Source organism: Theropithecus gelada, chromosome 5, assembly GCF_003255815.1.
Source record: "Theropithecus gelada isolate Dixy chromosome 5, Tgel_1.0, whole genome shotgun sequence".
In the NCBI taxonomy this organism is placed as follows: domain Eukaryota; kingdom Metazoa; phylum Chordata; class Mammalia; order Primates; family Cercopithecidae; genus Theropithecus; species Theropithecus gelada.
The window spans coordinates 168,615,627-168,643,144 of NC_037672.1; the positions used below are offsets into that span (position 1 = coordinate 168,615,627).

The 27,518-nt window shown below is 35.1% G+C and overlaps 2 protein-coding genes across 3 annotated transcripts in view; one reads left to right on the forward strand and one right to left on the reverse strand.

Annotated features, from left to right (window-relative positions):
* Window positions 1-2,591: 2,591 nt before the first annotated feature.
* LOC112624628 lies at window positions 2,592-4,052 on the reverse strand. The gene has a single exon (XM_025385425.1). The coding sequence runs from the start codon at window positions 3,638-3,640 to the stop codon at window positions 3,149-3,151; it is 492 nt and encodes a 163-aa protein (XP_025241210.1). The 5' UTR covers window positions 3,641-4,052; the 3' UTR covers window positions 2,592-3,148.
* GALNTL6 (polypeptide N-acetylgalactosaminyltransferase like 6) overlaps window positions 3,873-27,518 on the forward strand; it is a 1,222,748-nt gene continuing 1,199,102 nt past the window's right edge. The window contains exons 1-2 of one of the 2 annotated variants that reach the window (XM_025385422.1): window positions 3,873-4,445; window positions 4,866-5,172. In XM_025385422.1, the coding sequence (XP_025241207.1) occupies window positions 5,035-5,172 (138 nt within the window). In that variant the 5' untranslated portion in view covers window positions 3,873-4,445; window positions 4,866-5,034. Of the gene's footprint in view, window positions 4,446-4,647; window positions 5,173-27,518 lie in introns of those variants that run through there. The other variant, XM_025385423.1, reaches the window with a different exon arrangement.

The following is a 27,518-nucleotide window of genomic DNA, read 5'->3' on the forward strand; positions in this document are numbered from 1 at the left end:
ACAGAGTAATAAGAAAATATCTTGATAGTTTATCCAGAGTGAAAACTTTCAAGGATTTTCATATTCCAGGGATCTCTATTAGATAAAAGAAGTATGAATGTATCTTCATTTCTACACACATTATCTTTATGTTTTAGTGCTTGTGCCTTCTGATAAAAAAAAAAAAAGCTTGGAAAACATTCAAATCTATATGAAAATAAACCCTACCATTTCAAGATCAAAGAGAACTGATAAATTTCAATATAATTTCTTAAAATTTTAAATAGTTACTATTTTATAACCTTAAAAATAATTCAATTTACATTTTCTCCTACAGGCTTGTTATTATGTTTAACAACAAAATTTACCAACTTGCAACTCCAAACTGTTGGGGTAAAAACTCATACCCCAAAATTTGTTGCTGATGACTCTCTTGGTTTGTGAAACAATAGACTTTCTCCAGGCATTATCTTTCCAGATGTAAACCTTTTAACTAGTTCATATGAAAATATCTGCTAACACAGCAAAATCATGAATGCATGTCTTTCAAATAAAGTTCCATTCATGTCATCATGTTTTTAAAAATGTAAGGTAATAAAAGTCTTTCTACCCTAAAGTAAAGTCATTTCGCTATCTTTGTAGCAACTGAACAATTCTACTGAACGCAATAAATGAAAACATTTCCCTACTACTCCCCATCATCCGGTGTCTAATCTGGTTAGTCCTTATTTATAAATCCCTACTTCCATGCCTTTGAATATCTAAAGTGGATTAAGAATGGCCACACATTCTCTGCCAAACTTTTCAGTGAGATGTTAATTTTATCCTGTACCTCCACCTCATCCTGGAATCTCGGCTTGTCCAGTGACTGCTCCCTAAGAGAGGCTGTGCCAGTTCTGGCCTTAGCTTTTAAGAGGACTTGGCTGTTTTTGTTTTCTCCCTCTTGGAACACAGGTTCTTGGGTTGCTCTCTCTTGGATACTAGCTACCATGTTATGAGAAGCTCAGGCCACATGCAGGGGCCATATGGAGGGAAGCTGAGGACTTCAGTGGACAGCCCCATGACCCCCCAGCTGACCGTCAGTGCCAACTGTCAGCCATGTAAAGTAGCCATCTTGGCTCAGCCCATTCAACCTCCTGGGCCTCAGCCTGTGTCACAGGAAGTGCAACCGCCCAGCTGAGTCTATTCAATGCACAGAATCATAAGAGAAATAGCAAAATAATTTGTTTTAAGTGGCTACATTTTGAAGTAGAGAGATAACTGAAACAACGTCCTTCTGTTTCCTTAAATATAGGGTTTAAATTTGGCTCAATTTAAGGTTCGTACCAAGCACCTTTGGTAATTTATTTCAATTGTCTTTATGTTGCATTTTTAACTAGAGTGTAAGTTATTCAAAGTCACCGAATATTGCTCTGTTTTCTTTCCATGTGTCCCTATAGCTATTAGTACATTATTAGCAGCGTGGGACTCTGATAACCTGAGGTTGCCAGTTGAATCCTAACAGAATGGGAGTGCAAATAGAGCATAGAACAGGTGTCTTTCTATATAAGTCAAAATTTAAAAGACCATGTCCATGTGCATTATATATATTATATACACATATATTATACATACATTATATTACATCTAATATAATATGTGATATGCACATATATTATATACATACAATATCCACACACATTTATATTGGCATTTAATCTGGGTTGTCTGAGCAAAAAAGTTAACTGTCATCTGGAGTTTTTTGTTTGTAAACTAAACCTAAAATATCAGTTTCAGACACATTGTCATCTGTTGGTAATTTACATGAGGAATACTGAAAGAATACCAGACTGAAGGGAAAAGAGAAATTATGCTCTAAATCAAAAACAAATAATATACAGAAAAGGAGAAAAAGCTAAAGTTATGGTCTGGAACTATGCTGTAAAACAGAGGTGAACATAGTAATTTTCTCCTTTCAGTTTCTACCATGTATTCCGCATGTACTTGATTGGGGAAGTAACAGTGATTATGTCCACTCACTGTAATTAATGATTTTATCTGAATGGATGCTTTCTGCAAGACCGTTTACTAGTTTAACAGTAATGAAGCATGTTTCAACTCAACACCCTGGATTCAACAAATAGCATGATAGTATGCCCATTCCTGATCCAAGACTATTTTTTAAGGTATTGTTTAAAATGTGAGAGATTTTATTTTTTTTAATTCCAAGTTCACTTTTGAGTTATTTAACTTTGAAAAGTAATAACTGTATCAGTACTTAAAAATATATCCAATATAATTAAATGATTCTCTAAATTTATTTCCTTGAGCACCTGACAATATTCCCAGGAAACCTCTCCCTGCTATGTTGCTTCCCAGAATTCATATTTCAGTGTTTCAAAACTGCACTTCCTTAGAGAGAAAAAGAAGGGTAGAAAATAATGCAGACTACAAAAGGCAAAGTGTATGTGTGGGGGTGGGGGTGAAGCATTAAGTCTCTTACACTCTAGATTAAGTTGCATTTATATAAAATTTAAAGGTAATTGGTGTTGATATAAAGGACACATTCAACAACATTTATTAAATATGTTTTCATTCTATTTTAAAATTCAAGTGATTCACGAAAACACATATTACAGCATAGCCCTTTATTGATGCATACAGTCCATTTACATTGTTCAAATACATTTTGAATTTCTAATGCGAACAGTTTAAGGCATAACTCTTCCCACTCAAATCTAGGTCTTTCTCAAGTGAGACGCTAGAGTGAGAGAGAGTAGAAAGGGGAGGAAGAGATAGGGCGAGCAGAAAAGGAGGGAGTGCCAGAGGTGAGGGTGAGAAAGAAGAAAGAAGGGAAAGAAAATACAGTCTGAAGTCCACAGGCTTATCTATCCCACGCATGTCTACCCCAAGCATGTGGACATCATATCCAGGTTGTAACAAAGAGGTGACTATGGCGTTTCTTTTTGGCTCTAGACAGGCGCATTCAGCCTGCATTGCATGCATGTCTGTCACCTCATTTAAGTCCCCATTCCTTCCGGAATTGTGAGCTCCAGATCCAAGAGCGCCCAGTGCACGGTGCTGGGCACGCTGTCCCTTGGTGAGGCTGCCACAGGTTCCTGCGAGTGCGGTCAGGGGCGTTGGTGCATTGATATGTTAGGCGGAGGGAGGAGTGCCATCTGCCAGAGTCTTATCTCGGTCCCCACGTTTTCTGGCCATCACGGAGGAGTGTGCGAGGACAGGTAGCCCTCGCAGTGACAAGGCGCGCGGAGTGCGGTCGTGCAAGGCGGGGGAGGAGCGGGGTGGCACTGCCAAATCTTAACCGGGGCCCCGGGTGTTTGCAGACCCGAAGAGAGCCGCCTTGGGTCTCCACGGTGTCCTCCAGCAGCTGCTGCCTGAGAACTCTGAGCCTCAGCTCTACCTTGCTTCGGGATCCTCTTCCTCCTCCTTCCCCACCCCATACCTGGCCTGAACGGCGGGACGCGCGGCCCGGGGGATCCCCTCTCCCCGGGACCGGCCCAGCCCCGGGTCGCCTCCACCTCCCGCAGCCGCCGCGCCACGGCTCGCCGCGCTCCAGCCGGCACCATGGAGGAATTCCTGGGACACTCGCCTGCAGCCGACGACTTTTCCCCTGGAATCTCTGGCCTGGCGCCCTTTGGGTGAGATGACGGGGTACTGGCATCCCTGTCGGTCCCAGATTACCCGGAAAAGCCCTGGCAGGGAAAGAGAGGACCCGTGCAGGCTGGGAGCTCCCACTCCTCCTCCAGCGTCACGCTCGCCCTCCGCCGCTGCCTCGCGTCCGGGTCTGTTTATATAGCGTCTGGAGGCCGGGCGGCATTGCCCACCCCCGCCAGGCGGCCGGCCCTCCCTTCCCGGGCTCTGGGCTCCCGCACGTGGCAGACACCAGCTACGTCTCCGCGGAAGGCAGGCGCCGGGGAGTGGGGTGCGGGCGGCCGGGTGCAGCCGCGGCGCATCTCCGCCTTCCGCTCCTCCTCGCAGCGCCCTCGCCCGCTTCCAAGCCCAGCACAGACTTCGGTTTCTCCGCCTCCATCCCCTTTACGAGAAGAGGAGATTAAAAAATATTGCCCTTTAGGTGCTCGTGATGGTCCTGTGGGTTCGTTCAGTTGCCGGAAAAGAATGGTAACATGAACAGCGGAGCGTGAGAGCGTCACCGGGGGAACGGACGAGATTGATGGGCAGAGCGCTCACTTCTCAGAGGATCGCATTCCTAGGACCGCGCGAGGAAGGGACGTCGCGGCGCCACCACTTCCTGGCTGGACTCCGCTGACATCTGTAGCCTCCTTTCCACCAGGTTCCCGGGGCTCCCAGCCTCTGCCTGCAGAGGAGCGTGTAGACAGCGCGCGAAGGTCCAGGAGTTCGTGGACCTCCAGCCGAACCAGAGTTCTGCCTGGATCCCGGTGGAGTCCCTGCATCCCGGTGGAGCCCGCAGGCAAGCTGGCTCCGGAGGGAGTTGAACTTGAGTTCAGGTGGGTTATCCCAAGGGGAGCACTGGAAAAGATGTTCAGGGAAGACGAGGAAGGTGACGCTGTTCCAATGTCAAAAGCGGACACTTTTCTTCCTGACACTTGAAGGGGTTGAGCCAGTTCCTCTCAGTTCTCTCTCCTAACCCGCTCCACCCCGACCAAGCCCTCCTACACTAAGGGGGTGGGGGGAGAAAACAACAACAGCAACAAAAACTCCCATTTACCTAAGTATCTAGCATGCTGTTGACTTTTTCGTAACTTACCTTTAGTCAATGAAACGACCATATTTACTTCATTGCTTTATATTAATGGAGGTCAATGAGCTTAATGATTTCCTCAGTCAAGTCATTTATTTCTAAGCCAATAGATAATGCCTTCGTCATAGTTTTCTGGGGGGAAAGTAACTGTGCGTTTGTTCTGCAGATGGCCAACTCCCTCTGAATCGTGCAGATTGGTGCTGAGCACGCAACAAAAGTTTGTAGCTTCTCAGTTTCTGGTGCTTCGCAGGGGAGAGGAAAGGAATTTGACACTAAACACAAGAAGCAGTCAGGGAGCCATCTCCTTTAACTTTTCTTCTCTGTTACCATTTGCAATGAAGAGGAAACAGAAGAGATTTCTGCAGATGACTTTGTTATTCACGGTGGCTTTAATTTTCCTGCCTAACATTGGTCTCTGGTCTCTGTACAAGGATAAGCACCTGGTGAAGTCAGCGGAACCTGGGGAGCAGCAGGTAAGTGCCACCCAGAGAAAGATCACAGACGGATTGGTAAGGCAGTGATACTGGTGCGGGGACTCCAGAAACCCGGTGTGGGTCGCCTTGGGTTTTCCCCCAAGTCTTGACAAAGCTGATTATTACAAGACTTTAGAGACTTTGGGGTTTAAGCAAGTAGCTGTTTTAAGATTGCAGCCAGTGACATCGTGACGTGTACAACTAGTAAAGAAGTATAAGAGAGGTCAAGAAGAAAAGAAGATAATCTTTCACCATTGGTCTTAGGTTGATTTTGACTTGAGGTGGATGAAAGGTAACTGTTTAGCTATGGAGGTGGGAGTGGGTTTGGTGCAAGTTTAGTGACAAGGATAGGTTTTTGGTTTCCATTGGGCATACAAGTCTATGTTCGGGTGAACGAGGCCAACTAAATCATTAAGATTGTGAAGTGGTTCTTTAAAAATCAAGCTACACTTTTCAGTATTTTGGTTGTAAATTGTGCTTAGCAACAGCTTTTTGCCCTGTCGAAACTTAAAGTCTCTCTTTGGTCTCCCCTGTTGCTAAGGTGCTGCCATGGGGTACACAGGCAGAGTTATTAAGGATGTTCATTCTGTTTCACAGTCGCTTGATAACAGTATGTTGCTAACAGCTTGCTGTCATATTGGAAACACCCACACTAAAGATATGTAGTATAATATGTTTTCTTTCTACTTAATATGTTACTCATTAGTATGTATATACCTCATGACTTAACATGAACCAAAATAACTGTGTTCCCAAGTGAACAATAATGAAAACGAGACTTCCCAAAATGTTGATGAAAATCAATGTTGCCGAACTCTTTGTTTATTAATAAATAAAATAGCTTCCATAATTAAACTTTTAACAACAGAATGCAGCCTTCTTCATGATATTGATATATCACTGTTTCAGTTAGTCCTGTGCATCGCCTTGGAATATTAATATTCTTATTTTCAAGGGTCATCACCCATGAACACTCTGTACTTTCCACACATAGAAAATGTTGAAGTAGTCCATTCCTGGAAAACAGCAATATATAGTAATGGCCATTAAATACTTGCTCTTATACTTAATGAAGTTTAATTTTCTTTTTGCACAGTGGTTGGTTGTGAAACATAAAGAGGTAATCTGCTTTTTCATCATGACAAAAAGTCATTACCAGTCTCTAAACTTTAAAGAGAATGAGTTGTCCAAGGATTTTCAGTGGATTGTTATTTTGAGGATAAATGTTGACATATTTTCATTTAGTTGTTAATATTTATTATCCTTTCTAATAGGAATTCAACTTTGGTTTGAAGTATATTCTGTTTTGTCATTCCAGTGAAAAAAAGAAGATGGACACTTTGGATGTGAAACTTTTTTTGTTCTTATTTACATCATTCAACTCTTGATGTAAAACAGGATTTTAGTGACTTTAGTAGTCAATATGCTATTGTGTAAAATCTCCATTCCATGTTGGTAAAATAAGAAAGGCAAAATTATTTTTTTCTTGAAATTTGCTAATTCAATTAGCAATAACCATCTGAAGTATTTGCTGGTATAGCTAACATAAAACACTAATTAATTTTATTAATGAGATTCTTACAACTTTCACATTGGCTCTATTAATTTTGACTCTGAATGAGAAAATTGTTTGTCTAGCAGCATAAAAAAAAATACTGTGACAGTTTAACTCTCTGATCTGTCATTATTATAATTAAGACTGTTTCCTTATTTCTGGTTCTTCTGTAGTGCAAATGATAATTTCAGGTAATCAAGTAATGAGTATAAAAGACATGGGGTGGCAAGAGAAGTTTCATATACTGTAGAATAAATAACTGAGATTGATGGATATTGTATGACCTTCCAATTTAATAACCCTATGCAAAGGCTTTGAAACCAAGTGGGAAAGAAAATAAGCCCTAAAATGGAAGTCAATCATCTACTTTAATATTACCTAAATAACAGTTTTAAAACTAATACTTTTTATAGATTAAAATATAAAATTTAAAAGGTAGAAATTAATTGATTACTTACTGAAAGATAGAATTCATTGTAAAGTAGAAACAGTTCTCATTGGTTTTATTCTATTATTTATTATAATTAGAAGGAAAATTAGGATATGTTGTTCTCAATAAGCAAGTTTTGGGCAAGTAAGAGTTAAGTAATTAATATTTATATTGGAACAAATAAAAAGCAACTTTTCAAACATGCTTAATATTGTGATGTAATATTTGGCTAATGTATATATATTTCAATGTTAGCAAGGTGACTAAACACATAGGTTTTTAAATTGAAACATAATTTGGCTAGTGGGTAATATGTTATTTCAATTTAGCAATTAATTTTTAAAGGACATTTTCATGGTTAATTGCTAAATGTTCTCTAGAAACCATTTATTACCGTATTTCTCTCCAAGTTGCAAAATGCTGAGGGTAAAGATAATGTGCAGATCGAAGCACTGACAGCAATAAGTACTGATGCTAGTCAAACAAGTCACGTGCCCAAATGAGTGAACTATTTTCACAGCACTTATGTGTAAAACAGCCAGGGGTTCTAGTTCTAAGTATCACATGGTAGTGATCATAAGAACTGAAAAACTTGCACTGTTTTAAATAGTTTAATTATTAGAAAAAGTTACAGGGGAAAAAAATTAATGTATGGAAATTCAAAATTATGGAATGGCTAATACTTTTAAAATATGCATTATTTATATTTTAGCAGATCATATCACTAGTAATTTTTCTATCTAGTATTGAGTATAAATTGTACTAATTCTGCAATCTGAACTAAATAAAATGAAGGGAAATGAAACAGGAAACACTGATGGGAACCACGTGGATTAATTTTCACAATATTTAGTATTTAACAGATTTTTTTCTCGAATCTACTGTCTGATTACACATTAATAGTTTGTATTTTCTAGACCTTCATTTAAAAATAAATTTAAGATAACTTTCTAATATTTAAAAATTTTCTGCATCTGTGTTGCAGAAAATGAAACAAAGATGTAAAAATTACCAAGTTATTTATTTCAAAGTTTTTCTTTTTCCTTTGCTCTCAGAAAACCAAAGAGGGTCAATACAACAGTTTTAATAACACAATGCAATTAAAGGCTTTTTATGGTCTGGGCTCTGCAAACTTGAAATCAAGTCACTGAAATAAATATGAAGTTTTTGAGATTTTAAGATTTTATAAAAATTATAAAGTGTTTTTAAATTTTTATTTAGATGTTGTTACATTATTATAATTGTGATGTGTTATTTTCAATTGACTTAATTTTGGCTCTTTTTTGTTATTGGGATGAAATAAGTATCTCCTTTATGTCATTTAGAAATATATATGTATATTAAAAGAATCTATTGATAATATATTTAGCTGAGAATGATTGCTATATAATCACTGTACAGTAATTCTTAGCTTCACTTTTCTTTTTAAACATTTGAAATGCTCCTCTTCTCTTGTTTCAGCTGTATTTGAATTAAATACCACTTACATATTTAGGTCATAAGCTGTGAATTAGGATGACATATAGAATAATGCTATACTTTAGAACAAAACTACTATATCCAGTCTTATTGTGTTTCTGTTTTCTTAATCACTTATTCAAGAATATGTGAAAAAACCTAGCACCAAATACTTTTTCCTAAATACATTTTTAAAAACCCCAAATTCCAAAAAAAGTAATGGTAATAGTAATTTAACAACTAACTTGGAAATAATATTAATTACAGAAATAATTCAAGAATATTTAGAATATGAAGAGGATCTTGCAATTTTTGAAATAAAAATGAGGGCCAAAATCTTATAATTTTAAAACAGACTTTCTTAGAACTGTTCAGAATGATTTTAGAAGCTTATCTTGTCCTAGATTTTCTACCACATTAAAAACAACAACAACAACAAAAAAAACCTAGGTCCTCTATGTCTCTTTGAAATTGTGGAATCTTATTATTTATTTGAATTTCAGAATTTCTATTTTTAAAGTAGGGCTATTCGTGCTTGTCACATAATGAGATGAATAAAGTCCTGAGAGATCACACGTTATATATGGAAAATATTGTGAGGTAATGCATTGTTTCTGTCAGATTCACTTGTAAACTGTGCTTGACAGATATGTGACTTTACCTCCATGAAAAAAAAATAACTCTGAAGGGGATCCCTTAGCATCTTTGTCTAATTCATCTAATGTTAATCAACCCTACACTGCAGGGGGAGCCTTCTTTTTGAACAAAAATTTTTTTCCAGTGACTTTTAAAACTCGTCTTATAACATGAAAATATCAGGTAATTGGTGCCCAGTGTATGCAAACTGTCTTATGCATTATTTTTTATCACGCTGATCACTAAAGCTGTAAAATATGTCTGTGTTCCTTTTTCAGCAAATACCTTAGAATTTGGAAGAGCTAAGGACAGGAGGAAAAATTTACACCTACACTCAGGATGGCACATTATCAATACACTAGATGTGAAATGACACATTAGTTTGAGCCACAGTGTTCTTAATTAGCTAAGATGTAGATTTGAAATTAGGGTTTTAAAGGACCTTTCCTTGAATTTATGGAAAATCCATTCAGAATCACTACAGGGTGGCACCACACGGAACACTGTAACAAGTATCTTAATTATTTGCTGTGACCTGGTAGATCACTACATGATTAGTTCATCACATTGCCCCATGGGAGACAGAGTGGAAAACAGTCTTCTGTTCACAATCTGGTAACAAAAAAAGAAAGATGATTTTTTCCCCTCTGTTCATTTCTGAGTTGGACAAGCTGTGCTGAATCAATTAGCTTCCTATAAGTTTTTCCTATAAAAGGAGCCAAATCAAGTTGGAATATATAGGAAAAGGGTGAGAAAGGTTGAGTGATTTAAGTGGTGTAGAAGAAAGGATTGAATTTTTTTGTTTGTTTGCCAGGAGTAGCCATGACAACCCTTAGAAAGTTTGCAGCCATGTCTCTCCTTGCAACATTTTTACACAAATGAAAGACAAGCTAAAGGACATCAGCAAGAACATTACAGGAGGAGATAAAACTTAAAATTACAAGAAGGCATCACAAGATGTAAGTGGAATATAGAATCAGACTTAGATGTGTTTGGTGCATCATGCATTCCCATTTCTCCCTTGATTGGCTTGCTTATGGGGAAGAGTTTTAGCTCTGGAAACTTCAGATCTTTCAAACCATCTAAGGAGACCATGTTCTTTTCTTTTGCTCAGATTTGTATGTGTTTACAAAATTACTGTTATTAAACAAAGGTGCAAATATGCAAAGAAATAGAAGGTTCTGAAGATGACAGTAAAGACGCACTGTCCTAAACTTGCTCTCCTTATCACCTCACTCTACAGCTAATGATTTCTAAATTATCTCAAAATGTAATTGTAGTGCTTGAATGGACAGCAAAAAACAACAAATAAAAAACCTGTGTGCTATGGAAATATGTATTTAGATAGACACAAACATATATCTATATAGGGTTCATTTAAAGATTGTAAAGAAGGACAAGCATTCAGAAAACTTTAAGGCATCATTAACTCTAACTTTCTTCACTAATATATTGATGTCTGTCACTGCTTAACAAGTAAAATGGCATCAAAAGAGGGTGAACAAATAAAGGTATATTTAGGGTTAATGATGAATTCAAGGTAAAGCACATCAATGTTTCCACCAAGTTTTTTGCTTCCAGTGTGGTAGGACAAAAAGATGTGAGCTGAATTATTGGTACCATCAAATAAAATGTATTTGTTTTATTAATTCATTTAGCAACAGACATACACATATACATATACCCATATGCATAGTTTCACTTATAAAGAAAAATTAAATTCACCCAACTGTTTTGTTTTCTGCAATATTTTTAACTTCCATAACTTTTTGTTTTTTCTATTGCTTTGAATCCACAATAGGTAGGTAGGAGAATCTGAAGCACCATTGAAATGAATTATTCTAGAAAAGTATGCAGAAAGATAAAGAAAATGCATCCATCTCTAGAAGTGCTTACATCTACTTAGCAAGTGTGAAACTCACAATGAGTATTTAGCCTGTTAGTATGGCACAGATTACAAATAGGAGAGTCACTGTTATAATGTAATATAATTAACACAATTCTGCTTGTTATAGAGCATTATAATAGCTACCACCTGTCTTAAAGACTGGTGGTTTCTCAATAAGTACTAAGAAGGCTAATTTTGAATTATTTCAAGTATTCAAATTTTTATGGACTATGATTTCAATACTTGAAATCTAGAAATCTGGAGAAAATTATAATAGTTTTGAATGTTTGCATCGTATTGAAAATGACCAAATTGTTAGGTATGCCACCTAAGTTTTAGTAGGTGGCCTTTCCTTTTCCCTCATGTATTTATTTATTTTTCCACAAGACAAGGTCTCACTCTGTCACCTTGACTAGAGTGTAGTGGTGCAATTGTAGCTTACTGCAGCCTCACCATCCTGGGCTCAAACAGTCCTCCTGCCTCAGCCTTCCAAGTAGCTGGGACACAGGCGGGCGCCATGATACCTGGATAACTTTTTAAATTTTTTTTTTTTGTAGAGATGGAGTCTCACTATGTTACCCAGGCTGGTCTCCAACTCTTGGTGTCAAGAGATCCCCCCACTTCAGCCTCCCAAAGGGCTGGGATTGCAAGCATGAGCCCCCACTCCCAACCCTTTGCCCTTATTTCTGACGTGTTTCCCCAGCTGGAAAATCCAATTGAACTTAAGGAGAAATATCAGAATTTCTGTAGTACTGAGTGTTGTTCTTTTTTAGTAGGTCAGCGTGTAGTCTCTAGAATCAAATTATTTGGGCTTACAAATTCTGGCTTAGTACGTTGTGACATTTAAGAACTTATGGATCTTCCCTAGATCAGTTTTCTTATTAATAAAATGAAGGTGATAATACCTTTTTTGTAGTGTTATAATGAGGATTAAACGCTTAGCATCTTTAACAGCATATAACAAGGCTTAACGGATACATATATTGTTATTACACACAAGTGTTTATAAACAATCATTGCCTTTACTAAGGTAATTAGTGTTTGTTTAATAAATACTTACAGATGGCTTCTCTTTTAGAGACATTGTCAAGAGAGCACAGCAGAGCAATGTCACTGATGTGTTGAATCTAGTAGGGAAGACTGTTGAATAAGTCAACAGAGTTTTAGAAACTAAAAGGACATTTTTCTTAACATTTTGGATTTCATGCTTAAGGATAAGTTGATAAGTTTAATTTATTTTTTATATTATTATTTATTACAAAAATTACTAAAACTAGTTCTTGATATATTGTATTGAAAACTATCCAAAAGTTGAAGTTTTTAATAAAAAAAAAGAAAAAAGAGAAGCAATATTTCTTTGTAGTGACTACTCTCATTTCCTATAAAAATAAAGCCCATGACTCACATATAAGCATTTTTTTTCTTCTTCTTACTAATTACAGGCAAGAAACTGAGAACTACTTTTGTTGTTGCTGTTTAAATCTTGGTCATGAGTTTGACTGGATTATTCAGGAGAAAAAAAGTTAAAAAGTAGAATAAAAACTCTCAAAATCGTTCAGCTCCTTTATGGAGTTAGCATTTTTTTCAGTGGAGTTAGAGGACAGATAAAACATACTGCATTGTGGCAGTTCTTATAAAAATTACATAGAGTTTGCATTAAGCAAAGGGGAGTTCAGATACTTCAAGTTCGTATGTTGGCCTCATTCCCTTACAGAAGTATGTAATTGTGGGCATGCTACTTAACATGTTTAAACCTCAGTTCCACACATGGAAACACAAAAGTTACCTCATAATAGGGTATCTAAGAGAAATAATTGGATTACATGTTTAAATTGCTTGGTACATAGTAAATAATGAGGGAAGCTGTATGAATAGCAATCTATACCTTCTCGACTTTTTAGAACATCCATTTGAAGGTAGTAACTAACTTTAAATATTGTGTGCACCTAATAAAGATATAATAAAATATATAAAACCTACTACTATCAATTTTTCTTTTATTGTTGATACAATATTTTTTTGGATATGCAATACATGCACCACACTGGGATAGATCCTGAGGGAAATAAGCAATGAAACCATAAATCTGTTTTCAATTAACTTAGAATCTATTAGTTAAGAAAGGCAAATACACACTTTAATATAAGGCTGGATTACATGGCTTTACAATAAATACATGCTCAAATCATTTAGAGTTTAGAAGAGGTAAAAAATATGTAAGTTATTGTGTGATGTTTGTAGGTGGTTCCACTCTAAGTCCTTTGTATCTTTAGTATTTAATCATCCCCCAAATTCATTGAGAGGCTCTTCTGTATAACTGAATTCACAAGTAAGGAAGGCACAAAGACAGAATTTGAGTCCGTGAGCTCTGGATTTATAGAAAGAGAAACTAATTGGCAATGTTAACAGCCACATTGTTTAAGGGTTTCAAAAGATCATTAGGCTTGACTAATTCGTTCCTGGTATTCTCTTGATTATAGTTACACACAATTATAGAAAATTAAACAAAATTATACTAGATTAAATGGTAAGACTAAATATTTAACTAAAATATCTTATATTTTTAAGTTGGATAAAGGATACTGGTGAGGTCAGCATCGATGTAAATGGCTGGATGTGGGACCTGGTTGGTAAGATACAAGTCAGAAGAAGGCTGATGCCCCGAGAGGTTAAGGGGACAGTCTCAAGGAGGATGGAGGTAGTCAACTGAAATAAAGCAAAAAGAGAAGCAGCAGTGGTTATTATCTAAAAGGTAAATTTAGAGTCTGTGCTTTTAATAGTTGGAATGTTTCTCCTGGCAGGAATGTCTGAGATTTTTTTCCCAGGCAGATATCTTACTACTTTAGAGAAGTAATTAAAAATTTCTGAAATAGCCTATACACTGTTAAAAAAATATATATATATATATGTATATACACACACATATATATATATATATATATAATAGATGTCTTAGCTAGAAAGATGACAGATGGGTAATCAGATATTTATTATAGTTCATATAATCTTATGAAAAAGATTGAAGGCTATAGTACTGAAAGGAAATGTCAGGAAACCATACAGCCACCTTGTCAATAAGTAAGCAAGCTACCTGTCAACATAAATGCTGATGATGACTAGCCACAGAGCGTGAAGGAAACAAACGAATAAACAAGCAAGAGTGTACTTAAGTATAATATAGTAAGTGGGGATAGATGGGTGGGTGGTGGTACCTATTGCAACTAATATTCAGTTGCCAAAAATACTAAGATAATACATTAATAATAAAAGGATAAACTGATTATAATAAAAGTAAAAATAAAAGTCTACACATTAATAAACTTTAAGGTCATTTATTGAGCTTCTAACATTTCTCTGACACTGTATTAAACTGCTCTTAAGTCCTGAACACAAATCCATTTTTTATATATATATATATAAAAAATAGTACTATCTTATATTACAAATGCAAAGAGATTAAAAAAACTTGTCAGGAATTTTTCTATCAGTATCAACTATTGAGATTATATAAAGTTCACCATATATTACAACTACATCGGAAATATCTTAGATCATTGCAACACAAGAAATGATATAATAATTTTACTAGAAAGTCAATATGCATAGTGGTGAAGGGCATGGACACTAGCTCCAGATTCCCTGGTGTTAGCTCCAGTTCCATTATTTAACTACTCAAAGACCTTGATCAAGTTGCTTATCTTCCCCGTGTCTTAGATTTCTCATTTCTAAAAAAAGTATTAAAAGAGTGTCTACTGGATTTAGCTGGTATAAGGCTTTAATAAGTTAATCTGCATAAAATGCTTAGAAAACTGGATTGTACATGTTAATCTATTTAAAATGTTATCTATTATTACTTGTTAGAATTCTAGAAAATTAAGATTGGAAAAAGAGAAAAAGCATGTTCCTATTATTACTTGTTAGAATTCTAGAAAGTTAAGATTGGGAAAAGAGAAAAAACATGTTCCCACACACTTTCTTTCATGAACCATCATGAATATGATTCCCTTTTTGGATACACTTTTGCATTTTTATTTTTATTTTTTGTTTCTAGATCCATCAATGCCTCTTGATATTTTTGCATTTTTAAAGTAGTTTTTAAAAGTGTTTGAATCATGTTTAACTTCTTCTTTCACTTTTTAAATTCTTGAGTAGACCATACAGAAAATAATATGGCACTTATTTTAAAAGATTTTGTAACTTGAACTAAGGTCACATGTGGTCCCACATGTCAGAAGCAAACTAGATTTCAACAGAGAATGTAGCTCTTCCCAGAATATGCAATCAGCAACGAATGCTATTTTGATGACCTTTCCCCTCGTATTTTTAGTTCTGTTCTCACTACATGGTGTTAATTTCTGAACATGTATTCTGCCCTCAGGGAAAAAACAATCTTTTTAAAATTGTGTCATTAAATCAGTCTAGTTGCCAAAGACAATAATAGAAGAATGTCTTTAGGGCTGAATACTTCATTATTTCATCTAACTTGAGTTTTAAGGTTGTTTTGGTTGCATCCAACAGTCAGGTAGAATTGGAAAAATCAAGAATGATGCGGTTGGAGACCACAGTTGAGTAACTTGATGAAGGAAGTGCTTTCTCACGCCCTCTTCTAGTGCTTCCAAGAAGCCAGCTGGCCAGAAAGACAGGGGAATGGAAAGCTGTGTAAAACTAAGTGGTGGGGGAAGATAAAAATGCTTCTGTTCCCTAGCCGAGTGAATTTTACCATTTTTTAGATAGCCTAGCAGAATGGTGTCAGATTAACAACTACGTAATGAAATCGTCCCCCCTCTTCACTTACATAGAAACTTTTAACTTTTCTTTCACAAGCCAAAGGAAATTACATTTTTTGGAAGATCCTTGGCATTCCAAGACAAAGATCTTGAGTTCTAATATATGAAATACAGAGAGGAAAATAAGCATCAGGGAAACCAATAGATAGAGTTCAAAAAAAGTGCAGAAACACAAGCAACTCTATCACTTTACACCTCTTCTCTCCTCTTCTTGGCTTCTTAGAGCCTTCTCTTTTCCTCCTTTTCCTTTAAAAGACAAGTTTCACATAGGATTGATTTGATCAATTATTAGCCCAATGAATAGATGAAAGCTGAGACACTTCAAAAACTGGAATCTTTTGCATCATAAAAAACATTCTGTTGAGCATAACCGTATTTCCAACTGTTACAATGTGTGTGATGTGAGAAATATTGTTTAGCTCAAGGCTTGCACTGTTGCTCTTTGTTGTCACTGGTTTGTTTGTAATGCTGGAACCTGTTACTTTATTCCAAACTAGACAATGGGAAAGTAAATATAGCTTAGTTGTGTCACCTTAACAGAGACAATCTTTCATAAGTTAAAAGTATAAACTGGCACAGTGAAACATAAACTACCTGAAAAAAATCATTCTACATTTTCCTATTCAGCTCTCTTCCTGGTTTTCGGAAAGTGCTTTTTCCAGTCTTCTTTCTCTCTTCAAATCTCCCGTGCCACCCCTCTTTTATCATGCTTAGCAGGTAGCCTTCCTTCATTTTTCACTGTGAGTATAGGATTTTCATTTGGGGAGAACCACGACTCATGTCATCAAACCAGAAAGCACTGCCATTTGCATGGGTGTTTTCCCAATTCTCTACTTGCCTCCTGTTACTATGGAAAAACATCCCTAGCTTTAAGATAAATATGGAACCTTTATCCAGACTATGAATCACAACTTTCTTTAGGAACGTCCACATATTTTGTTTTTCTTCTCATTCATTTATTTTCAGCCTTTTCCTCTCAAAACATCCCTCACAATAATATTGAAACATGCTGAGGTTTCTCCCACTATTGGAGGGGGTAGGGGAGCCATTCCTGACTTTCCATTTCTACCCACCTCAGGATGAATCTGACTCCTGCTAATGTACATTAACCCCTTTCGCCAATACCATCAGCAATCTCTAAGCAGTTGTTTCAAAGCTGCATATCATTAGTCGTATTACTTGTTAGAAAATAGATTAACACTCCTACCAAAAACAATCTTCTTCATCTGAGAAGAGGTGGTGAGGTGGGAGATTTGAGGGTAGAAGGGGTTGGAGAAGCAGCTTTTGGAAAACAGAAAAGAGAGTGGAACAGGAAAACATAGAGTGATGTGTGCTGGTAATTCAGGCTTCTCGGTGCACACCCCTATTTTAATTCTTCTGTTTTCACTGCCATTCCCAACCAACACCCATACTCACGTACATTTAAAAGTGTCCTTTACAGACTCCTACTTGTGTTCTTTTCCAAAAATATGCTCATCGGGAGTGTCAACCGATGAGTATCATCGGGAGATTCAGAACCTATTAAGTATAGAGTTGATTCAAACGCAAAACTTGAGAACAACCACCTGGAAACATAGACTCCAAATGAATGGAATCAGTGTTCCAAAGTGGAAAAGTTAAGGCTGCGCTTTATATAGGCAGAGATAAAAAACAAGGTCCAACAGCGTTACATTTGCCATACAAGACTAGTGCATATGCTACAGCTATTTGATTGGTTACAGACTACTACATTACAAGGAAGATTACTTTATTACTCTGTGAATAGAGGCAATGATCTAAGGGGATCTTATGGCTGCCACTGTTTGGTCTTAATTATTTACAGGAAAAAGGTAGAAGTTGCAACTGCATGCTCTGTGACTCAGGGTGCATAGTCACACTCTTCTCAAGGCTCAAAAAAGTTATGTTATGAATGCATAAAATATATGTAGGTAATAGTCTATTTCATGTGCTACCATAAAAATACACAGAAATCTATTATAAAAAGTGAAAAAAAAATTATCACAAGTTATAATACACTTACAGACCATACCTGGCACCATTCACAATCAAAAGAAATGTAAACAAATATAAGATGCAGTATTGGATTATAATTGCATGAAATTAACTGTTATACATACTGTACTACTGCAGTAATTTCATGGCCACTCCTCGTTTTTATTACAGTGAGTTCAAGTATCAGGAGCATCTGCTTAAAACACTATGTGATGCTAATCACTTGGAGAAGTGAGCAGTTCATCTGTCTAGTAAATTGCTATCTCAGTAAAACATGATATCACAATTCTGTCATATTTCTGGTCATGTTTAGTGTAAAAACCATAACCATGAATAGCACTATGGGACCCAAATTGCCACTGGTGATGCTGGAAGTACTTCTAAGAAGCAGAGGAGAGTCATGACATTACAAGACAAAGTAGAATTGTTTGATGTGTACCGCAGATGGAAGTCCACAGCTGCAGTTGCCTGCCATTTCAGACAATTCATCTTATAAACAAATGAAATAAACTTATGGTATTGATAAATACAATGCAGTATACTACATGTCTTTTCCTCATGCCTTTTCTGTTTGTTTATTAGCTGGAGTCTCCCTCCGTCACCCAGGCTGGAGTGCAGTGGCTCAATCTCTGCTTACTGCAACTTCTGCAGATTTTTGAGTGCACAAGGGGTCAATTCCCCTAGCCCCAGCATTTTTCGGTGGTCTTCTGTACTAGCAGTACTTCCTACAATGTCTCTCTTGAATTCATCCACATCTCTTTATACCCCTCACCAGCGTCCTAGTTGGGATCACCTTAAAAACTTTCCTGCAGTTCCGTGAGACACCCTCAGAAGGATACTCTGCCTCCAGCTTGCTCTCAAGTTCACCCTCACAGCAGCCAGAGCTGTTTATCCAAGGTGCTTAACTGAGCAGGCTACTCCATTCTTAAATCTCTTTATTGGACTCTTACACCTTCAGATAAAAGCTTGGTTTCTTTTATACAGCTTACCCCGAGTCTTCTTGATATGCACCCACATCCGATTGATCACTATTTCATTACCAAGTCTCCCTAAGCCTCAACTATTTTGAGCTTCTTTTAGTTTCCTGAGAGTGTCATACTTTTTTTCCCCTGGAATTTGAACATATGTTCTCTGCAGTTTTGCCTGGTTAATTTCTAGTTTTCATCAAGTGGTCTCTGGGAAACTTTCCTGATCTCCCATGTTTGCATTAGATACAACAGTTTGATGTTAGATCTTCTTTTTCTGCCCGTATAATGGTACTCATCGGTCTGAATATCAACTACCTCTTTAGATAGTTTATTCTCTATTAATCAGCAAGTTTCTTAAACACAGTAGTGGGTAGGATGGTGGCACCTAAGAAGACATGCTCAGGTACCAATCCCTGAAACCTGTGAGCATTACCTTATTCAGAAAAATGGTTATTGCAAATGTAATTAATTTGAAGGTCTTAAAATGCAGAGGTCATTCTAGATTATCTGCCCTAAATTATGGGTCCTAAATTCAATCACAAGTCTTCTTATAAAAGACATACTGGAGAATTTGATGCACGGATTAAAAGACACAGACAGAAGACGTAGGTGAGATATGAAGACAGAGACAGAGATTACAATGATGCAGCCCTAAGTCAGACAGATACCAAGGAGAAGGCAATGTGCAGATGAAGGCAGGAATTAGAGTGATGTGGCCACAAGCCAAAGAACTCAAGAAATGCCAACAAGCACCAGAGCTCGAAGAGGCAAGGAAGGATTCTCTAACAGAACTTCCAAAGGTAGTGCATCCCTGCCAACATCTTGATTTCAGATTTCTGGTCTCCTGAACTATGGAAGCATAAACTTTTGTTTTTTTAAGCTGCCTAGTTTGTGGTGATTGGCTACAGCAATCCCAGGAAGCTCATACAATCAGGAATTGTCTGTCTTTTTTCCTCTTTTTACTTACAGTGCCTAGCATTATCTGACCACAAATTAGGTACTTGATAAATATTTCTTGAAATAATTAAGTGTCAAAAAGTTGTCTTTTACACATTGAATTTATTTGAGTTGAGCTATATGTATACAAAAAATAAGAGTATACACAGTCCAAATATGTATAAATATCATATAGGTACTGCCAAATATGAATATAAGAAAGTAAACAGTTGTCATACTCATGAGTTAATGTTCCATTTGCATATTTTTGTTCTGTCAACCTTATCCTGACTAAATATGCTATTATGTCAAGACTTGACTGATCTTGATACTGAATATTATAAGATTTCATCAAACATATTGACCTCTGACTATGCTATAGAAGATATGGATTATTTTAATAGCTTTATTAAAAAGAAGATAGTCACATCCAGACAAACCAATAACAACATAAATAACAAAATATAACCATTGAATTTGCTCTTTCTTTAATTATGCAATTTCTGTTGTATAACATTTACTATAAAATGTGTAGGCGCAATGTGTGTCTACATTTGAATAACTACCATGGCGATTTAGGAAAAGCTTATTTTTAAAACTTTACTAATCTTTTAAAAAAGCATATAGTTGACTGAGTTCATTAATACACAATACAAGTGACCATGAAGCAGCACACTTCATTAAAAGAAGTAATTTTGGGAATACAGACTGATATATTTCAAGGGGCTTATTTTAATTTGAATGCTTCAGACCTTAAGACTTCTATTAGCTTGATTCTCCAGCAGAAGTCCTCCTTTGAACAACCCCCCCCCCTTTTTAGGGAAATCTACCTTGAGTTAGGTTCATTTTAATTAGCAGTCACGTAGCAGAAATGTAGAAGCAAGGAGAGAAAGGGAGAAAATTCAAGGATAAAACATATGAAAGAGATTAGGAAAATTTATAGGAGCTAGAATAGATATGACAAGCTTTATTTGGTAGAGGCATATTAAATGCAGTGTCTTGGGGAAAAATGTCTTACTGTTCCAATAATTAAATAACATTGTGTTTGATGAAATGATTCTACAACTTTTCTCATAATGCTAAATTACATCAAGCACATTAATTACATCTCCTCTTGTTTGTACTAGCACTACAGTCAACTTTGAATTTTTTAACTTTTCATTCTGACATTTCTATTTACTTTTTACCTAGCTTTGACCTTCTTTCATTTCACTTGCTTTTGTGTTAATTTCAATAGTGTATGAAAATGGTTTTCAATAAAAGAAGGTTTATTGGCTATATTCAAATAGAAAAACATGTACAGAAGTATTAGAGGGAGTTGTTTAAACTGAGTCTTTTTCCTTAATATTACCAGCTCAAAGGCATTCATTAATAAAAATATCATTTACAGATATAATTAAACAAAAATTATACATACCATTGCACATTGTTCTGTGTCATAATAATTGTATTCTAAAACATAACTTTTTAAGTGGTATTACCTAACAAAAATATGTCCATAGGTGTCATTTTAATATTATAAGAAAATATGTGGATACACTTTTAAGTAACTACACTGTTTTAGACACAAATGTATTTTTTATTTTTAATATTTTATATGATTGTATATTGTTCCTATAAGTATATCCAGTTACATATTTCTGCTTATTTGAGACACAATCTGTCCTTGTCTTATGGTAATATATTTGATCTGGATAATTGATAAATTTAGTATATTTTATGTAGTTATACACAACTGCCAATTCCTTATGATATTTTCCATGGAAATTGGTTTTCATTTTCATTTTACTGATGAATTGTGAAGATTCTGATGAAATTTTTTAAAAGAATATATTTTTATAATATTTTCATTCAGGTAAAAAAATCAAATATTTGCTACCGATATTTGCTGTATTATTATACATATAAAATAGTAATCTAATCTATAAATGTTTTTCAGTCCTTTACCTTTTTCGTATCTCAAACTTTAAATTGGGCAAGATATTCCTATTTACATTTATTTATCTCATGGATCAATTTATTTAATATGTTCTTGTTTTCATATCTACTTTTTTATTGTCTTATTTATGGCAAGTTTTGAATAGTATTTTTCTTCCAGCACTAGTGACATTGAATGGATAGGTAGGCAGGTAGATAGATAGATAGATAATATTTCTGTATCAACTTATATAGTTTGTTCCATTGTAAAGATCAATAGGCATGTGAATGCATTGCAAAAAAGTATAGAATAAAAAATAAGAATATAAAATAAAATAAAATTATCATTTCTCGTTTTATCAAACATCATATTATTCCCTGGTTTATTGGTTTTATTTGAGTGAGCACAAAGTATTGAGCCATGACTAACAAAAACATCACTTAAGGTTCATTAATAAGATTGATTTTTATTCTTAATTATGAGCCCAAGCAAGAGTCATAAAGTTAAAGGATGAAAGGTAAGTAGGTCTAGACTAGCTAGTAGTAAGCATTCCACCCTGACAACTGTGTATTTCTAGACAAACATAAACATGCAATAAGCTTCTAAGTCCTTCTATCATCAGAAAAAAATGTTTAAATTACCCTCATTTGATTATACATCCTGGAAGTAAGAGATTTGTGAAAAATTTTTCCATTTTTAAGCAGTCTTAAATGCTCATTTAAATCAATATAAAATATCATGGAATGGTCAAAACCTGATTTTGGTGATTCTACCCTAAGGCCTATTTCACATGTGACTTGATTAGTGCTGTACTAAGCAATATTAAAAGTATGTAAATGGACAAAATTGCATATGAAATCTAGGGTATAATATTAACAGCAGCTTTCTTTTTTATGAATGTGAAGTAAAGTATAAATTGCTTATCATAATGGACAAGGGATGCTCAATGAATTGCTATTGACTGGTGTTTAATATTTTTGAAAATTTATATTTTATTTATTATAAATATTATTGCTGACAACAAATGGTATCTGTGAATGCATTCTTGTTTTTTAAATATTTTATTCCAATTTTAATTTGTTAAGCACACATTATGTTTAGTCAGAATTTTTTGAAGATGCTAATATTGAAAACAAAATAGAATGAGATGAAAAATGATCTTATTCTCTCATAAACAACCAAAATACCTGGCTAAAATCTTAATTATTATGACATTTCAGTCATTTTCTTTTCCAGTAGTAGATTCTGCTTTTTTTTTTTTTTTTTTTTTTTTTGACGTTTTATGGTCCAGGCTCATAGTCACATTTTTAATGTTACAGAAAATTTGTTTATAAACTATGGTAAGAAGAAATGTTATTTCCACTCTTCAACTCTTCTGGTTGCCTAGAGTATTGTCTAAATTATAATATAATGTCCGATATCTCTATTGCTAAATTAGCCTTGGTATATGGGTTTATATTAGCATAGACTTTGACCTATGGAGTGAACTTTTGGTCCAGCCTGTTAAAAGAAATATGTTCAAATAGGGGAATTATCTTAGAACATGCTTATGTATATATTTTATTTTTCCTATCAAATAGCTATATTTCTCTAATCCATGAGTATCTTCACCTTTTTTAAACACACTGCTCTGGCAAAATCATTTTAACCACTGTTTGAAAATACGGAGCAAAATATGCAATGTGATCTCCTTTTTATAAAAGTTTGCATAGATGTTTTCATGTTTTTGCCACAAAATGAGGAACTTCTTTCTTTGAAAAATTGAAAAAAAAATATTTCATTTATTTATTAAACAAAATTTTTAAAGCCAAGTGCTCATATTTCCTGGCTTTGGGATAACATTTGGAAACCTGTTTGCAAGCAGATGCTATAGTGTAAAACATTAATGCTTATATTTCAGGAAATTATATGATTCTAAGTATAAGTATTTTCAATTAAATACAGTGTGTTTGCTCTCACGGAATTGATTGCCACTTCAAAATGAATAAAATAATCTTGCCTAAGTTTCTCATAACTCAGATGAGGAAACTAAGTGAATACATTGGCCAAAACCGCACAATGAGTTAACATTCGTGCCTCAGTTTAGTTCGAGTATTAATGTTTGTGAGACTCATGTGGTTGTCCCTGTTACAACATTGCTTTGTGATGGTGTCACTAGTACATCTCTTTTCGGAATTAACACACTGGAACTTGAGATTGATTGGCCTGATAAATTTAGGATACTGATACTGATAAACTCTGCAAATGCCTTTCTTTGTAGGAAAATAAACATAATGGCGTGATGTAGGGTTTTCTTTGCATTCCATTTACTGAGCGGATACAATATGTAGTGGTTAATAGATTTTACATGTAACACACATTTACAATATGTGATGGCTAATAGATTTTAGGAAGAGCGAGGAAATACTAGCGCTTAAAAAGTGTGGATGTACCCTCTAAAGAGGTGTCACTAGAAAATCATGAAAAGTGCTCTTTTCTATCAATGGCACAGGCAAGAGTGGTAAAGGACAAGAGGCGTAAGGCAGACATGTTTAGATAAAACACTCAGGACTAGTGGCTATAGAGAAAACTGAGGAACTAGGGGGAGGAGTACTTTGTTGTGGTCTTGTTTCAGTTTTCCCCTAGACTATGGAGATGGAGTTATTGTAATTGAAGAATGCTGTAGTGATAACATTTAGCCACAAGTCACAATATATTATAGTAGTTAGCAAAAAGACTGAGACTCACCAGAACTAAAGACAACACCTAGTTTTACCACTTAAGTGATAGACAAAGAACATTCTCCGTGTTCTTCTTGCCGTCTCGCTCTGATTGAATGTTGAAAGAAAGATCGACAAACATATCACTTAGAAATGAGGAATAAATTTTAAAAGATTTATGAGGTCATAAGCGCGTTTTGTTTAATTTTCTATGGCTTTCTATTTTTATTTCTGCAAAGAAAGAATATTAGTATTCTACTTTGAAAAATACACAAAAGTGCTACAGAAAAATGGAAAATTTCTTTCTAAGGTCAAGTAGGATTTTCGACTTTGTGTGTATGTGTATGTATATGTGACTCTCCGTGTATCTGTGTGTGTCTGTATGTCTATGCAAATGTATGTGTGTGGGTTTTGTTTCACTGTTTATTGTTTAACATTATTAGGTGCTAGATTATTTTACATTTTTATTTATAACTATAGTTTATAACTACAGCAATAGTTTATTTATAGCTATAGTTTTATAACATAAATGTTACTTGAGCTCTAAAATATATTACTTAGGCAGAATGGCTATTATTATATATAATGTAACATTTAATATTTATAGTGGTTGAGATCTTTATATTGCTTTTTTATTATTTATGGATATAGCATTAATTTTTAAAGCAATTGAAAGTCTCTAATTATTCACATCTAGAGAAAAGTGAAAATAGTTATGTATAATTCATTAATAAATAAGAGCTTAAATTAGTTTTCTATATTGTTACTAGCATATGTCTACAAGTGACTGAATGTTAATTACTTACTAATGGCTAAGTACATTTTATGACACATCTTATATTAAAGACAACCTGTAAGGTTTCTTTTACTATTAGTGTTCTCATTTTAAAATAATAATAGTTAATAATGGTAATAATTAATGGTTGACTGTAAACAAAAATAAAAAAATTTAAATGTTATCGTAAGATAGGGTGCAATCAATTGATAGTTGAACGAAGTAGAAAAATATTGTCTATAACATCTATACAATCATTAGATTTTATGTAGTATTTGGAGCTGAAGGGAAAATGATACTATCATTTAGCCATGTAGTATCATAAAATAGTGCTAGTAATAGTAACAGTAATAAAATTTACTTCCTCAATGCTTTCTCCCAGAATTCTTTAGTTGTGTGGACACTGAAACAGCTAATTTGATATCAGACCCTCAAGAAAATGTGGTTGTGCTAGATGAAACTTTTTTTAATTATATAAAAATAGTTGACACACCTGATTCTGTATCCCATCTTTTTGGCAACTACTTCACACTGCTTCTAACTCTGCACTGCTGTCAGTCACATCCCTTCTTCATCAATGTGGAGATAAGCTGATGAACTTTGGGGGCAACAATGCCCGTTAAACAGTTGCTCAAGGCCAAGTCAGCATCTTTTTATTTAAATAATTATTTATTAAGAAATACTTTAGACAATAAAAAGATATGGAAGAATAAAATGATAATATTTCTACTCTCATCTTTGCAAATACAACAGAGAAAATATAACTGAAGACACCCCAGTCCTTGTCATGTACCACACACTATTTGAATGCTCCTCCTTTCTAGTTCTCCAGCATCATCCTAAATATGACATGATTGTATTATTAATTCCCTGAAATGTTTTTGGATTTTTAGTATTTTGTTTTGTATCCCACAGAAGAGTTTTCAGTGTTTCATGTTAACACATTCAACTTTTTCAGTCTTCTGTCGTGATTGTCACCGACTACCTTGAAGAGGGGAAGTGGGCGTTTTCACATGAGAGTTGGGTGGTAGTGATGAAGGAAGATTGTTTAAATACAAGGAAATAGATCAAATAAGTCAGTGTTGAAGGAAAAGGAAGCTAAGTTTCTCTTCATTACAGAAGAGAGTTAATATGTTAAGGGAAAAACCTAGAATGAACCCTAAGTTATTAGAATGGAATTGCAGAGATCAATGTGAATTCATGTTTTATAATACAAATATAGACACAAAATGAATATACATGTACATGTGTGCATGTAAATACTTAATAATTACAAAGAGGAAAAGAGCAATTTGATAAGGAGGAATATTGGCAGGCACCACAATGAGTAAATGACTAAAATGATCACTAGAAATAGGGCAAATGGAAATTGTGAGTCAGCTGATAGGATGCAATGAAAATATTATAGTTTCTGTGGTATTCCCTCCAAAGATATAAAACCTGAATCAAATAGTGAAACAGCAGACATGCCCAAATTTATGCATACAATAACTGGCCTATAATCTTCAGACGGGTTGGCATCAGGAAAATCAGGAAAAATCTAGGACCTAATCCATACTGAAAGAAACTAAAGAAATATTACAACTAAATGCAAGCATGAGAGTGAACTAGATCACATTTCTCTAAAGGATATTTTAGGGGGCTAATGGTGAAACATGATGGGATCCGAGGCTTGGGTGACATAGTAAAGAATCATGTTTATATCCTGACCTGGATTGCTGTATTGTGGTTATGAAGGAGAAGGTCACTATTCCAAGTGATGGGACGTCTTGTTATCAACTTCCTACTAAATGGTTCAGGAAAAAAAAAATTAAGTTTAAGATCCTTTTAAAATAATGTAAGGGGGAAAGTGCCCACGAGGAGATCCCTAATTATGTAGCATATTTCCAGTCTAGAAATATTTACCCAACTCTCCTACAAAATCATCCCTGAGATATTACTCTCAAAACTCCAGCAAACGCTCTTTTATCTTTGATAGGTTGGCATGTTATGTTACTAGGTTATGCAATGAGAGTCATATATTCCTGGTTACCGGGAAGCTCCAAGATAAATGCTGTGTTTATTTGGTGTAACTTTCTTAATTAACACTTGTCCATGTAGTTTCTCCCTTCACTCTTTTGTTTGTTTCTTTATTTGCTTTATTGTGGGTTTAAAAGTTTAAAATTTATTGTTTCTGTCTCATTTATTTATTTATGTGTTAATTAATTCATTAATTAATTTTGAGACAGAGTTTCACTCTTTTTACCCAGGCTGACATGCAATGGCACCATCTCAGCTCACTGCAACCTCTCTCTCCCAGGTTCA

Coding starts and splice junctions, on each gene's coding strand:
- LOC112624628 (XM_025385425.1), bottom strand. CDS start 3,640: ATGCCAGTACCCCGTCATCTCACCCAAAGGGCGCCAGGCCAGAGATTC.